The sequence below is a fragment of the Lepidochelys kempii genome, chromosome 9 (genome assembly GCF_965140285.1).
Source record: "Lepidochelys kempii isolate rLepKem1 chromosome 9, rLepKem1.hap1, whole genome shotgun sequence".
Lineage (NCBI taxonomy): Eukaryota > Metazoa > Chordata > Testudines > Cheloniidae > Lepidochelys > Lepidochelys kempii.
This window is the reverse complement of record NC_136388.1, coordinates 88,209,469-88,224,974: the sequence shown is the minus strand read 5'-3', so window position 1 is coordinate 88,224,974 and position 15,506 is coordinate 88,209,469. Positions and strand designations below refer to the sequence as shown.

Sequence of the window (15,506 nt, the reverse complement as noted above, 5' to 3'; positions counted from 1 at the left end):
TGTTATCCCTTACTATATGCAAAAACAAGGATTAAAGATTTGGTTTACCACAAACAAGTTTCATATAAACCTTCATGTAAACAATAAAATAATGTGTTGCTCTGGCAGTCTTTCCACCCCCACATTCACCTAATTTTAACCACAACAGTCATAGATGGAGATCTTAGATGAGCCACTCAACTGAAGGCAAATGTCAAACTTTATTTTCCTAGTCAGAGAGCAGTTCTGCAGGCCTTACTCAGTGAAGTCAACAAGAGTTTAACCCCAGTAAGGGCAGTAGGTTCTCTCATGGTAAAATTAGTTTTACTAGACTTGAAATATTTACATGATAATGTTCATAGTAAAGAAGGAATACACAAGACAGATATCTGCTTTACTGAAATAGGTAAGTTAGTAGTTAAATGCCTGAGTGTTTAATTGTTGCAAAAGTAGTTTATCATGGTATGCCGCTACAACATTATTTTTGTTCAACAAAATATAGTCCAGCTACACCATGTAGGAAAAACAAGATTTTCTGTACTGAAATACTTATAGCAAAAATAAACAGCATTTGACATGTACTGTATTTCCTGCAACCGTTTGTACCTGGTTACCGCAGGCACAAAATCAAAAAGAGAACCTCTACTAAACGGGATAGCTCAGTGGTTTGAGCATTGGCCTGCTAAACCCAGGGTTGTGAGTTCAATCCTTGAGGGGGCCGTTTAGGGATCTGGAGCAAAAATTGGGGATTGGTCCTGCTTCAAGCAGGGGGTTGGACTAGATGACCTCCTGAGGTCCCTTCCAACCCTAACCTTCTATTAATAAATAAATAAATAAATAAATGCATCTATAAACACAAATCTCACACACTTTGACATTTTGAAAAATTCTGGTATGAAATGGTACCAGGACATAAAACTGACATTTTATATTGTTCAAAAAACAGTGATTACAACTATCTTTAATGTAAGATTTCATTGGCTGTCATGTTTAGAGAAATTTATGTTTCAATTTGAATGTCAAAGTAAATTTTAAATATTCAACTATTTTAAAAGGTTTGCAAGCAAAAACGTACCATTTCCTGATTGTCATCTATAGCTTTCATCTGGACTTTAAGTTTATTGACTTCTCTGTCGTAGCTATTATGTGGAACAGCAAGGTCATACATTGTCAGAGACCAAAATGTAGCATAGAACTGAGGGCTGATGTCATCCCAAACTTTAGGAAGGTGCAAGGAGATCACAGCATCATGAACAGGAGCCATCACTAGCTCGCATGATGTGATGTACTTATGAACTTTGTGCTGCTGTTTGTTTCCCTTCTCAGCTTTTTTAAGTTCATCATATTTTGACTAAAGATTAAAAAGAAAAATATTTGTGATTTGCATTGTTTTTACATATCTAATTATTTCCTACATAACGTCATTTATCATTCAAAGGAAACCTCTATCAAATGTATAGATATAGATTTACGCCCTCCCCTACCCTAATTTTATATACATAAACCAAACATTAAAGAAATGCCTGTGAAACTTTGAACATTTCTATGTGGTGAATGGCTCTAATTTTGCACCATCAAGGCTGCCATCTTCTCTGATGAAGAATCTCTCTGACCCATTTATGTCCACGGGGAATCTCCTGATCTCAGTTCCTGTATGCTGGTATCCGGGAGGAGCAATTGCAGGGAAAGTCCTGCTCAATCCCTGTAGCCCAGGGATGAAACATGTGCAATCCAGTCAGCATGTAGGAGCTATGAAGGGGTGGAGTATACTCAGTGCAGATGGACTCTTCAGCAAATTTAGCTGCCAAACTCTAACCAGTCTCTATTTGATATGTACAAACTGTAGTTTAAGAGTCTGATAACTCAGCCAAGTGTGAGTAAATTTTCACAGGTACGCCAAAGGCACATCTGTGACCACAGGATGACTCCCTTGCAAAAACTCCCTGGCTCCACAGCATGCAAGCACAAGAGCTCCTTCACAAAACAGCTCTAAGAATTTCTTTAACATGTGCAAAACATATTCCCTATTGTCATTCTCAGAAAATCATTTTAGCTGAAACCTTCAGGAAAAAAAACAGATTTAGGCAGACTCCCAGCATCGATAACCTCATCCTTAATGGTTTAAGTTTGGCGAAATTATAAGCAACTAAGAACAGGGTCTTGAAATGGAAAGTGTTGGGCAAACTTAAGTATAAACATAGCTACCCACACCACTACCATGCACTTACACTACAGAAAGGTATTTGGTGGTTCATGGCTGTGTTTTTACAGTTAGGAATGCTGAGGCACAGAGGGGTTAAGTGACTTGTCCAAGGTTACAAAGAAATGTTTGTGGCAGAAATGGATACAGAACCCAGGTTGCTTGACCTCTAAATAACCATTCCTTCCCAACTCTACAGGCAAACTGTAGCTCCCAAATTACACAGCAAATTTTCAGTGAGAACATAACACAAAAGGCACAAAATGTAGCTGGAGTACGGTGATAACTGGTAATATTAAAGCTCTAGAAAATTGACAAAAAAAGCTTTTACTTACTGAAATATGATGTGCATACATAGGCCTGGAGAGGAAAAATGCAGCATCATGGGGTGTGTGAAACTCATTACAGAGAACGTCAATAGAAGGCACTCGCTTAATGTAATCCTCTGTACTTAGATTGGATGCTAAAAATCCACCAAACTGTACCAGAGTATCATGGCACTAAATTGAAACAGAGAAAGTATTAGAGGAAAATTTATTTTTTGATTTTTGGGGGGTGGGGTGGGGGGGGACTAGGCAGGTTTAAGAAATATCAACCTTTTTAAGGCAAATACATATATAGGTAACAAGCCACTAGTCACTTTCCTGAAAAGTACACTTTAAACTACTGCTGTAATAACAATATGCTAATTCTTTCCATACTACAAAAAAACTTCTGCCCTTTATGAAAACTAATCGCCCCGTGTTCCTCAGCTAAATAAGTTCTCCACAAAAAATGTATTCAATTCTAAAAGTATTCTGCCCTACTAGGATTCAACATTCTGCTCTCTACATGTTTTTGAATCCTTTATTGTAGCCCTTGAGGATTTTAGAAAAACTGCTAAAATTAGGGTAATATTTTAAAATAATTTGCAAATTATAACTAAATTAAGATTTTAACTTATTTCAATACGTTGTCTTTTCCTTTTGTTATGTCAGCACAGACATTTAAAAAATTAGAAAGACCCCAGTCAGCATGTAGAGCATATCAAAGTCTAAGGTTCATGTAGCACTACAATATTTTATATCATGATACATTTTTTTGAAACCTCCAGTGTTCTGTGTTGAAAATACAATATTGCATGGAGACCCAGCATTGAGGATGGCCTACACAAAGAGAAAGCCTACAGAGCTTGATTATTTTTGTGCACAGGCTGTTGTAGCTGAGCCTATGGACCAACACAAGATCTTACTTACCCATGGACAAAAGCTCCATTTAAGATACTTTAATGAGGTCACAGGAAAAAAAGAAAAATCTAACCTCATACATCTGAGAGCTTCCAATACAGATCCTAAATTAATTTAGTGCCACTTGCACCTCTCAGCCCAGAGGCCCAAAATGAGAAATACTGAAAGACAGGTAAGATACTACTGACTTCTAAAAATCAGAAACGGGAAGGCTTTGTGAAGACAAAGCAAGAAAATGTTTAAAGAGCCCTTCAAATTAAATTTTTGCAGAATCAGGTCAGTTAAACAGGGTAACCTGGCTAACCCAATGGTTCTTTTTTAATCAATATGCTTGTCTAAGTTCATGTTTCCCAGTATAAAAGAAGAGCTTTGCTTTAAGCTTTCACATACAGGTCAATGGACTGAATTTGGAATCGGTAAATCAATGACGCTAACTGATGGCTGATTACTTCAATAGGTAAAATAAGTAAGTGATCTCTCTTGAGTTCCTAAAAGAACTAGACAAATATCTAGGCCTACTTGTCCACTTCTCCCCTAAATGAAGGCTGGACTAAGGGTCTGATCCTGCAAACACTTACTGCTAAGCATCCTTTTCTTTCAGTTTTGTGACTTGTTTGTGTTGGATTACATAATTAACTTTTGACACTGAAATAATTTAAAAATAAAACACATGAAAAAACAAACTACCAAAATTACAACCGGTACACAGGTCTTTCAAACCTTAACATAGTAAACTGAGCAATCTCAATTTATACATTTGCAGGAAGTTAGACCTGAATTGTGAGTACTCACAGGGAAATACATTCGAGAGACAAGGTGGGTGAGGTAATATCTTTTATCTGTGACAGTGTTAATGTGATAAAAATCAGAATAGTTCAACTGACTTTGAAAAGATACATATAGCACTTTCATGTATTGTTCCAATAAGTCATAGATTATAAAAGGTTTTTCTTATTTAAAATAAGAAATAAGAGCCCACATTAAAATCTAAAAGCCTTTTCATTTTTCATGTTTTTAACATTAACAAACATTGTGAAGTTTGCGTGGCAAATCTAGGAATCTGCAACTGTTTTTCAATACAATTCACTTCTAAGTTGAAGCAAATCTCAGTCTGACATTAGGGGAAAATACCTAAAGACAAAATCAATTTTTGAAAAAGATAACTATGAAAATACATGATATGTTCAGTATGTAATTTTAAAGAAGAGACTTCTTATATTTACTATTTTGACAGTAAAAACTGTGCTATGCAGCCTTTATATCAAATAAGCAGGCTAAACTTAACTGAAGAATTAAAAACCTTTTTATTTAAAAATGTAAATATGTAATTGGTTCTACTTGCCTGATCATACAGCTTCCCCACCAGCTTCAAATGTTTCTCCCCTCCCTCCTGAAAGATCACACCATTTCGCTGTTGAGCCATAAGCAGGCACAGAGGAAGGGCCAGATCATGGTCAAGCAATGCATCTTTTAATCTCTGTGAAGATTTTTTAGTGTTTCTGATCTGGCCAAAATATCCACCCTGCCCAGAGAGTCAAGAAAACCAGAAGTTAAGGTATTCCAATTTAAGAAATATCACTTTATTATAGAAAATAGACAAATAGTAAATAGATATAGTATCGGCTTATGACTTATGACAGTATAAGTAATTCATCAACATTTGCCCAATTTCTTGAACTTCAGTAAAACCAGTAAATTAATCTGCACTCCCACCTCAGCTTTTAGCTGTTCTCCACCAGTCATAGCTTCTAGTTGCTCCATTGTCATCTCTTCTGTTATCTCTATTCCAGCCATTTTTTGTACCACCTCTTTTAAAATGAGCAAGTCAAAGCTGCACAGAAGAAAAATAAGAACCACATAAAAATGAAATACTATGAGCAACAGAAATGGTTACTTAATAGCTAATGCAAAATAAAACCACTGTGTGTTAAAATTGCTGTAGTGAAACAAGACCAAAACACAAACACAACTTTCCTTTTCCAAAGGTAATTAAGGTTCAGGAACACTGCTAAATGCTGAAAGAAAAACTGTTTTTGAAAATTTACAGGTAGTAGTAAAAGTGATACGCCTCCAATGGACCAAGACCAGGACCAGGACCATAGGCTTCTGCAGGAGAGAAATACTGGGATCCAATCCTGAAAACATTAACAGGTACAGTACCACTTACTTACAAATACCAACAAATTAATTACAAAAAACTGCAGCTGTTTCCTTTGTATTTCTTATCTTTACATGCCTTTGATGTATATATCAGCCAAAACAAATAAACTATTAATGAGAAATCCTCAGATAATTGCTTTTAGTTAAAGCATTGTTTTTAAAGACAATTCAGTGCACATAGTGAGACTTTTAAGACAGAAACCTAAAGTGAATGTAGCGATCTCACCTTGACCTATTAAACATGTGTCTGACTTGTAAAGTGCAAAAAATATGAAAAGCCACAATGGCCACCTCCTGAAGAAACATCTAATTTTGCTAGATATGTTCAACTCAAAAGAAAAGGCAGCAAATTATAATGACAGATCACACCTCTGCCTTTTACTAAACAGCTAAACATATACAACTGTTTATAAAGTCTTTTACCACAATTTCTCACTCAAAACTCTAACATCTAAAACATCACAAAACATTTCTGGCTACAGAATTTAAAATAAACTTCAGCCAGTAGGACTTCTTATTGCAGACTTGTTCCAAATGTCTCGTACCATCAATTCCAATGTCTCCATAAACACTGAGGTCAGAAATTCATTCTAGCTATCAAAATTGTTTTGCCCTTGATTTCAGCAACTAAAATGTCTGATATAAGAGCGGCCATACTGGGTCAGACCAAAGGTCCTTTTAGCCCAGCATCCTGTCTTCCGACAGTGGCCAATGCCAGGTCCTCCAGAGGGAATGAACAGAACTGGTAATCATCAAGCGATCCATCCCATTGTCCATTCCCAGATTCTGGCAAACAGAGGCTAGGGACACCATCCCTGCCTATCCTGGCTAAGTTACGGAAGAGAGTGGGTGGATAGAGACCTTGGTTTTAAGTGATAATGTTCACAATCCCCATTTTACAGATGGGGAAACTGAGGCATGGAACAAGGAAGTGACTTGCCTGAGGTCACCCAGCAGGCCACTGGCAGAGCCAGACTTAAAACCCAGGCCTCCTGGATCCCAATCTAATGCTCTAACCACTACACCACTTGGACTATTACTATCTGTCATGTAGTTACTATTCTTTTTAATGGAAGTCCACAAGTAATAATATGATCACCATAAACAACCCTTCTAAAATAAGGAAGTCTAGTTTTCTTTGACCATCCCCAAATACTGCATTGTATGTAAAGTTATTTAATAACTTAACACTTACTTAACAAGTTAACAGCATTTATAAGATGCTTGCACAGTATTGAGGTAGGATGGGAAAAGTTATTTACCTTACTCTCTGTAGTTAACTGGTGACTGTACCATCACCAGAGTACATAATAAGATGGGAATTGGTACACACATGTGAAACAAGGTTGTCTGTGTTGAGGGAAAGGAAGAGACTTCATTTTTCAACTCCCCGAGCCCTAAAACAATGTGCTGAAGTGCCCCTATTTTACTGCTGGTGCAGGGATTGTGTCTTCTTTTCTCCTTTTTAAGCAAAAATGCAAGATCTTAACTATTTCAAATAAATCAGTAGCTCACTATTAGCATTCATAAATTATCTTTCACCAAATTTTAATAAAAGAGTTCATAATACAGGAATTATTATAAATCCATACTTACCAAATATGACAAAACTACCCATTAAACATTAAAAAACAGGAAAAGAAACAAAGTGCACTAAACAGTGGAAGGGGAAAGAAGAAAGGATTCAGGCTGTAAAGTTTGTTTATAACTGAAAACTTTCGAAAAAAGGACACCATCAGTGCTCACAAGCTGGAGATCCAAGGAGCAACTGGACAGCAAGTAATTGTATAGTCATTAAATATACTAAATTATTTAAATATTCAAAGTAAAAAAAAAAAAAAGAATTGTAAAGACATTTTTGCAGACAAAATATTGGGAGCAACAGTAAGAGAAACTATAATGATTAACTTTCTTGAATACTGTATGTAATAGTTGTAGATACGTTTTTCTAAATTAAATATTCTTGCATATACTGTAAGTATGCCAGTGATTCAGGCTCAACTAGAGGTTCTAGTACTACAGTATATGAAAGACACCGAACACTGACTCAAAAGTACATGCCATAACCATACATACTAAAGGAAAATATTACAGCTATATGTTCTCTTTCCCTGGTACTTGAAGCTCTCTAACTTTCCGACAGGTATTCAAGGACAGCTTTACTATTAACAGCACTTTTGCCTCAGCAAAAGGCAGGTGTCAAACAACTAGTAAACTTTAAAATAGAGTGTGTTATACAGATTAAATGTCAGACTTGCCTTTTTCCAGCCTTTAGTTGGTTTGCTACATACTGCAGTAGACCAGCAAGTTCAATTGGATATTTTCGGAAAACTGCACCACAAAAACTAGCTAGACCTAAAGTAGATGGAGAGGGAGAAATAGCTGTGACTGAAAGTTATGCATCATCTATTTCAACATAAGATTACTATGCTCTGCATTTATTCAGCTATGCATTGCTAACACTCCCACTTAATATTTTCGTGAACATGAACATAATAATTGTTTCTATTGCCTTTACTTGCCATATTGATTTTTCTTTTGAAAAATAAATTGATAAACTAACAGCCGTGATAAATACCTGAAAAACTAATTTATTAAATAAAACAAAAATACTAACTCTGCAGCCAGCTAGAAATTGTAGTGTCATCATGTTTCATTCTCTCCTTCTCGGGATTTGCCAGAGCTTCAATGATGCAGTCTTTTACAAAGTTAAAGAATATATTTTTTCCCCAGTATCTTTGAAATAAGCATTAATAATCATTAACAATACTGCTGTACATCTTTAAATTGCTTTACAAATATTATTTAAATTTAACGATATCCCTATAAGGTAAATAAGTTATCTCCATTTGAGTTGCCAATAGCCATGTACAATTGTCCCTTCAACCGCAAAAATTCTAATATGCAAACACTATACCTGAATATTTAGAAAGCATCATCCTAAAACATTCTATATACTAAGAGATTAGGGCCACTGAAGACAATTACAGCTGAAAAATAACCATATAAGATTATAAAGACACAATAAAACCAACATACCAAAAAAAAAACAAGTACCACCTCATCATTTAGGAAGCATGGGAATCCTAAAAGAGCATATGTTAATTAAAATTGTAAAACAGCTCTGGAAAAGGAGCATTTTCATACAACTTCAGGAAGCAGGAAAGACTAGAAAGTGGAAAAGGCTAGTTCCCCAGCCCAGGAGCTACCGCAGCAAGACCTGAGACCTAACAGAAAGGTGGATAGCAAAGTACAGCTACAACATGAAACACCACCTACTGATGGGCAATCAAGGATTAAGATACAAGGCATACAATTAGCACATGTATTTTACCCAAAAAGGATACATGCCAAGACGTCATAGTTCAGTGAAGTGAGGTATTTCAATGAATCAACAACTGGTGTAATTAAATTATCGTATTTTTGTATTTGTGACAAAATCTGAAAACAAACATGAAATAGATAAGATTTAGTGAGCCAAACTAAGACAGTGCTACATGCCTTTCATCTAATGTAAACCTAGAAATTCCTAGGTCATTGCCGAACATAGTAAATAGGCTAATATGGTCAACATTTATACCTATGTTTTAAAAAGATAAAACAAAGAAAACCCGTTTCAACAAAATGTTTTAGTTGCTTCTGTAGCAAAAGGTAATCTCATTGGATTTCTGTAGCACAAATAAATATATAAATAAAAACAGTAGTGCAATTGATCATGTAAAAACATTTCCCTATTAGCAATTTCTTTAAAATGAGAGATAGTGCTAGCCTTCAGACCAACAGAAAACATAATCCCAAAAACGTTTCTGCTCTTGTATATATATTTTCCCACATGTTAATGCAAATAACTAACAATCCATCCTCATAAAAACTAAACCTCATTAATAAGAATTGCTGCCACTGATTGTCAAACTGAAAGCTAACGAAGAGGAAACATGAAAATCGGTTTTGTTTGCTTTATTTCTTGTTTTCAACCACTTAAGATTTTACTACAAGAAATTAAAATAGAAACCAAAATGAACAAGTAAAAAAAAAGATGCAATAGTTGACTGAAATCACATGCTGTTATTGTTATTAAGCTGAAGTAGCACACAGATATACATTTTAAGAAGTGACTAGTGATTGAGCGCCTCAATTTTCGAATGCCCTACACATGACATGTTATAGGGATCTGACTTTCAGAGGGTGCGTGGTCAGGGATTTGTTGAAAATTAGGCCTCTCTCAATTTGTCTACTCAAAACTATTAGTCATTTTTGCAAGTCTCAGTGTATATATTTTTACATTTCTACTGAATTACCTATCATAAATCAAGAATAATAGAATTAGCACTTTTCTCCAACTTACTAAAATACCATGCACAAAATACGCAGTCCATCCTCCCCTTAAATATATATGCATAGAGTTCAGTCTGTAACACTTCCTCACACGAACCCCAATGGGTTCTGTTCACATTAGTAAGGAAAGGACAGATTAGGTCCATACATACATAAACATATGCATATCACATCACATACATAATCAAATAGAATTGTTGGATTGCTATGGCTTAGCTTCCCAATTTGTCTTCCAGAAGGCTTCACATTTTCCTTGGTTAGACGCCTGTAAAAGAATAGAGATTTTATTTCAATTAACTCCTTCACAGAGTGTTAGTAGTTTTACTGTTCTCTCTCTCTCAGATGTACAGCTTATTCTTAAGCACTCCTTTACCAATTAGATAGCCTAAATCCTTTTTTTGGAGATTTTTTTTTTTATTCCTTCTGGCCTCAAAATCTGAAAATCAAAAAAATTATGAATCTATGAATTGAAGAGTTCTGTGTGGAAGAGTTCTAATCAGATGATAACCACATTACCATAGCATGGGTAAAACGACATGGGTTTAATTCACACATGCAACAACAAAAGGATTTAACATGAATCCCTGACATAGTAGATAGAGTTGCAAAGAGGGACTCCAAATGCACATACTGTAAGTTTCAACCACATATAATTTTTCAACTTAAATTAACTCCATGTGTGTGGATGATGACAAACCTCACCATTTGAGTTTGGATTGGGAGAAAATACACCACACAAGAAGGAAAACCCACAGAATGGAAATTATGAAGTGCATCTGTCTATAGGGAAGGATTTTTGAGATTCTAGATCCTCCCAGGAATCAAGATGCGCCTGCATTATAATGCATTGTTTCTAAAGAAAACTCTTGCAGAAAACAGAGAGCTCTTTACGTGATTCTATGCAAGAAATGTTGTCCCATAGAAGATGTTAATTTCACTTGGCATAGTCTTGACAAAAATTAAAAAAAACCTTTGCTGAACATTGATTTGACAAAACAATCAGTCTGACATTTATTCCTGGAAGCTTCAGTAAATCACGAAACATTAATTTTAAGAGACTCCCTGTTCATGAGTCACTTAATGACTCAAGTACTCTGTAAACAGGAATCATCTTTGTCAAGTATTAACGCTAGCAGGATTCACTCTATGTGACACCTACCTGAAACAGCTGAAAGTTACTCCTAAAATATCATTAACTTTTAACTGCAAAATATGAAATCCAGCATAACTTACTTCATGATATATTTGGCTCTGTCTATGGTTTGAGCTTTAACTTTCACTAGAAGTGGGTGACTGTTGTATGTTTCATTCTTCCATTGTCCATAGAGACGATAGCTTGGGGGGATAAGAATGGGAGAAAGAAAAAGGAGCATCATTCAATCTGAAAATTTAAAAAAAAAGACTTCTCATTATTAAAATAAAAATTTATTCTACGCTACTCACCGGTACTGGTATGGAAAAGTTTTGAACATTCCCCAGAGTTCCTCTGACATGCACGCATTGCAGTCCATTAGAGTAAGAGATGGGAGCAAAACCTGGTCGGTAATATTTAACAAACAGCTAAACAAGATCTCCTGAGATAAAACACAAAAAAACATAAAACAAAATAACCTATAAGTATGAGACAAGTTCAGAAAAAATACCTGTCAATGTGAAGTTATTTATCTTGATTAACTAATAAAATATCTTCATGGTTTATGCCTCATGATATACCTGTGGCTTCCTATTTATATGGAAAAACATCTACATTAGAAAATCTGGTTTTAAGCAGAAATATTTGGTTAGATACTCATAACTACTGTCCTAAATGTATTAGCCATATAGCATTGAGGGAAGTGGTAGAAAAAGTCAATGCTTTACATTCATATTCCCAAAACAGTAAATTGATAAAATTCCAACTGCGATAATGCGATAAGTCACTTCTTTATTTTGATATCAAGTGGTATCAGAGAGTAATTTTTACACTTGTTTTAAAAAGTAATTTTTAAACCAATAGAAAGGTGTCCTATACTACATTAGGACTGTCTTTGCAAACAACTTGCCATTTGAAATCACATCAATTTTCAAAATGTGAATATTTTCAGTTATTACACCTGCTCCCGAAACCTCCCTGCCAATTTGTGTTTTCACAATCGGATTTCCCTCTTTTTTTTTAAAAAAAAAATGTATTTTCTTTTCCCTTTTACTGTGGTTATGAACAGGGATATAGCAAAAAAGCCCAAAATACAATGAAAAACAGAAAAGTATTTTCTCTATTTCTGTTAGTTATGATTAGGCTTGGCAGAATTTGATTTTTGTTTACTTATTTCAATGGATAATATCTGTTTATTTTTAAGCATTTTTTCAATTTTTATCAATTTAAATTTTCAGTTACACAAAATTATGGGGGGGATTAAGTTAATAAGGAGGTCAGACAATTTAACGACAATAGATGTTGAGATTCAAAAAGTTAAAGCTTTATAACCATTTAAACACAAATAATCAACATCACATATCAGAAGATAGAAAGTAAACATCCTTAAATTCTAATACATTTCAAGCAGCAGTTTTCTTACTTTGTCTATCTGTAAATTGCGGTTATCATCAATGGAAATATTTTTCTTTGCTTTGAAATAGATGTTTCCTGACATTTACTGATAAAAATCTAATCTTTCCAAACCTGGTTATGATAATCTTAGGCATTGCATGGTGGTATAAGAGTCTCATAAAACTGGTATTTTTAATGTGACGTATCTTTAAGCAAAGGGCCTAACTTAAAATGCTACAATACAAATGTTAATATAAACCGAGTGCCTCAGGAAAATCTAAAACTACTTTGACCAAACTATACAATTACAAGAAAAACAGGTTTTTCCCAACACCTTTGGGCAGCACTGAGCCAACATTCTCCTGCTCTGATACCTCAGAAAGTCACAAAACTGTGGCATGTGAAATACAGGAGGAATTGGATGCTGTAGGAAACTGAACTGCTTCAATATCAGACCTTTTACAGGTGAATTCCTATGATTGCTGAGAAACTGGATCTCACAGGAGTATCACTGAGGCCAGTAGCAAATTAATTTCCTGGGATTAGCTGAATATATTTTAATAGTAACTAGCCATCTAACTATAAAATATCTCCTCAATTTCTGCTCTAATTACTGTTTTCCTTGATCTTCCTACACTTTTCCCAGATAAAATCAGCAAGAGACAGAATACAGTCAATAGACCATTACTACAAAATAAGAGCAGTCCAGCAGGAAGAAGAAAAGACTAAATATGCAGAAACTGGAAGGAAGAGAGCCAGCTGGAGAAGACAAGATCTTTTTTGTGATTGTTTATAAGCAGGATGCAGCCAATAAGGAGACGAATCCATTGTTTGAATTTGGTGAATACAACCACAGATTTATAGCTTATAAGAAAAAAAAGTATGACGTAGCTCACGAAAGCTTATGCTCTAATAAATTGGTTAGTCTCTAAGGTGCCACAAGTACTCCTTTTCTTTTTGTTCTGACATCAGTGAGCCATGAAAATCCTGAGACCACTGTAACTCTAAGCCAGTTTTCATCTTACAATAAAACAGAGTTTATACAGAGAGGAAAAAGTTTATTGACAATAAATATTTTGTCAAATTATAATTCATAATTAGATATGAGATTTTTTTCTCGCAGACTGGAAAGAGCAGAATCAAGCATACTCCTGAGAAGCTGAGGTCCTTGAACAAGCAAATAGACTATCTTCTGACAAGAAAGAAGAGTGGGTTTCAACTATGTGAAGTTTTCACTTGCTGCTTTTCTTTTCTTTTCTTTTTTTTTTTAAGGTGTTTTAAAAAATAAAAGCACTGCATAGGCACAAAGAACATTAGAAAGTTTTTCATTTAAAATTGTATGACATTACTAGTGAATGAAAAGAGGTTATCTGTAAAAGAAATATTATAGTAATTTCCAGGACCAAAACTCACCATTTTCTCTTTATCCTCTTGTTTATTTCCATCAGATTGAAACTACAAAAAAGACATTCATATTAATTGTAGAATTATATGACTGTTAAGCTAGTCTATTACTACTGACTAGGCATAATTTCAAATCAAAGTTATTTCAGAAAAATCTATATCTAATCTAACCACAAATGGTTTAATACTCCCATTTCAATATCTGTATCTTTTTAGCTGTATACAGTATACGACTACCCAACAAATACAAATACATTATATAGAGTAACAATTCAAATATTTGTTTTGAATGTAATATTTTTCACCCAACACTTGTAACGCCTAAATGAAGACTGACTACTCATTATTATATATATACACCTTAAGGATTTTTTCTTTAAACAATTTTCATTTTAAAGTTCTTTTGAAGGAAATTGAAATTGTAGTGGAAAATGTTGCAATGTATCAGTACTTTCATTACTTAACCCAGAAATGAAAGCAGACATCTTAAATTATTCTTAAGCATTTTATGTTAACTGAAGGGTTCTAGATTCATTTTTATTTCATTATGCTTAAGTTCAAGTGTGAAATATTAGCCCCATTGAAGTTAATGGCAGAACTCCGACTGACTTCAATGAGGCCAAAATTTCACCCCAAAGCTTTTAAAAGATTTAGTCAACATCAGGAATAGTCTCCAAAATCAGGTTTCAGAGTAACAGCCGTGTTAGTCTGTATTCGCAAAAAGAAAAGGAGTACTTGTGACACCTTAGAGACTAACCAATTTATTAGAGCATAAGCTTGAAAAGCATGAAAAAATACCTCCCCCCACCAACAGGACAGTGGGTTTGTGGGGGGGGGGGCGGGAGGGAGGAGAAAACCTGGATTTGTGCTGGAAATGGCCCAACTTGATTATCATACACATTGTAAGGAGAGTGATCACTTTAGATAAGCTATTACCAGCAGGAGAGTGGGGTGGGGGGAGGTATTTTTTCATGCTTTGTGTGTATAAAAAGATCTTCTACACTTTCCACAGTATGCATCCGATGAAGTGAGCTGTAGCTCACGAAAGCTTATGCTCAAATAAATTGGTTAGTCTCTAAGGTGCCACAAGTACTCCTCTTCTTTCTCCAAAATCAATACACCCTTTTAGACATTAGTTGTTGCTATGGAATTAACACACAGCAAAATTTCAACAACTGAGATGTTCAGCTCTATCATCCAGAGGTTAAACATTTCAAACTATCTGAAGAACTTAAAAATTGTTTATTATTTTATAAACAATACTAACACTGAACCAACAAGTGGCTTCTGTACTGTGGAAGTACACAAGCATTTGAGCTGTACAACCTTGAGGTAGTTTTGGTTTTGGTTTTTTTGGCTATGCATGGTGGATTTTGTTCTTCTAAGCAATATTAGAGTTGCATACACACCAATGAGAGGGGAGCCTAATTTGTTGATATGGTGAGTGCTGGTTTTGAGGGTAGCCTTGTATAAAATTGGATATCATCCATCTTACTTTACAAAAGTTTAAGGGGGGAGAAACGTCAACAGAGGTCTACTATTCACTTCCAATATTTAGACAATATCATTTGCAAGGCAAAGAGTACACTAATTTGGAACATGTGTGAAGTGCACCTCCTGTGTTCCAGTGCAGACCAGAAAACTAAATCTTAGCACGCTGTGTCCTACTGCTTCA

At 34.9% G+C, this 15,506-nt stretch overlaps 1 protein-coding gene across 2 annotated transcripts in view; it reads right to left on the bottom strand.

The window, feature by feature from the left end:
• THOC2 (THO complex subunit 2) overlaps nucleotides 1–15,506 on the bottom strand; it is a 110,615-nt gene that overhangs the window by 44,632 nt on the left and 50,477 nt on the right. For both annotated transcript variants that reach the window (XM_073361291.1, XM_073361292.1), the window contains 11 exons: nucleotides 13,841–13,882; nucleotides 11,344–11,474; nucleotides 11,134–11,235; nucleotides 10,081–10,165; nucleotides 8,913–9,006; nucleotides 8,183–8,263; nucleotides 7,824–7,920; nucleotides 5,119–5,236; nucleotides 4,748–4,927; nucleotides 2,515–2,679; nucleotides 1,055–1,330 (listed from right to left, as the gene is read on the bottom strand). In XM_073361291.1, the coding sequence (XP_073217392.1) occupies nucleotides 1,055–1,330; nucleotides 2,515–2,679; nucleotides 4,748–4,927; nucleotides 5,119–5,236; nucleotides 7,824–7,920; nucleotides 8,183–8,263; nucleotides 8,913–9,006; nucleotides 10,081–10,165; nucleotides 11,134–11,235; nucleotides 11,344–11,474; nucleotides 13,841–13,882 (1,371 nt within the window). The remainder of the gene's footprint in view (nucleotides 1–1,054; nucleotides 1,331–2,514; nucleotides 2,680–4,747; nucleotides 4,928–5,118; nucleotides 5,237–7,823; nucleotides 7,921–8,182; nucleotides 8,264–8,912; nucleotides 9,007–10,080; nucleotides 10,166–11,133; nucleotides 11,236–11,343; nucleotides 11,475–13,840; nucleotides 13,883–15,506) is intronic.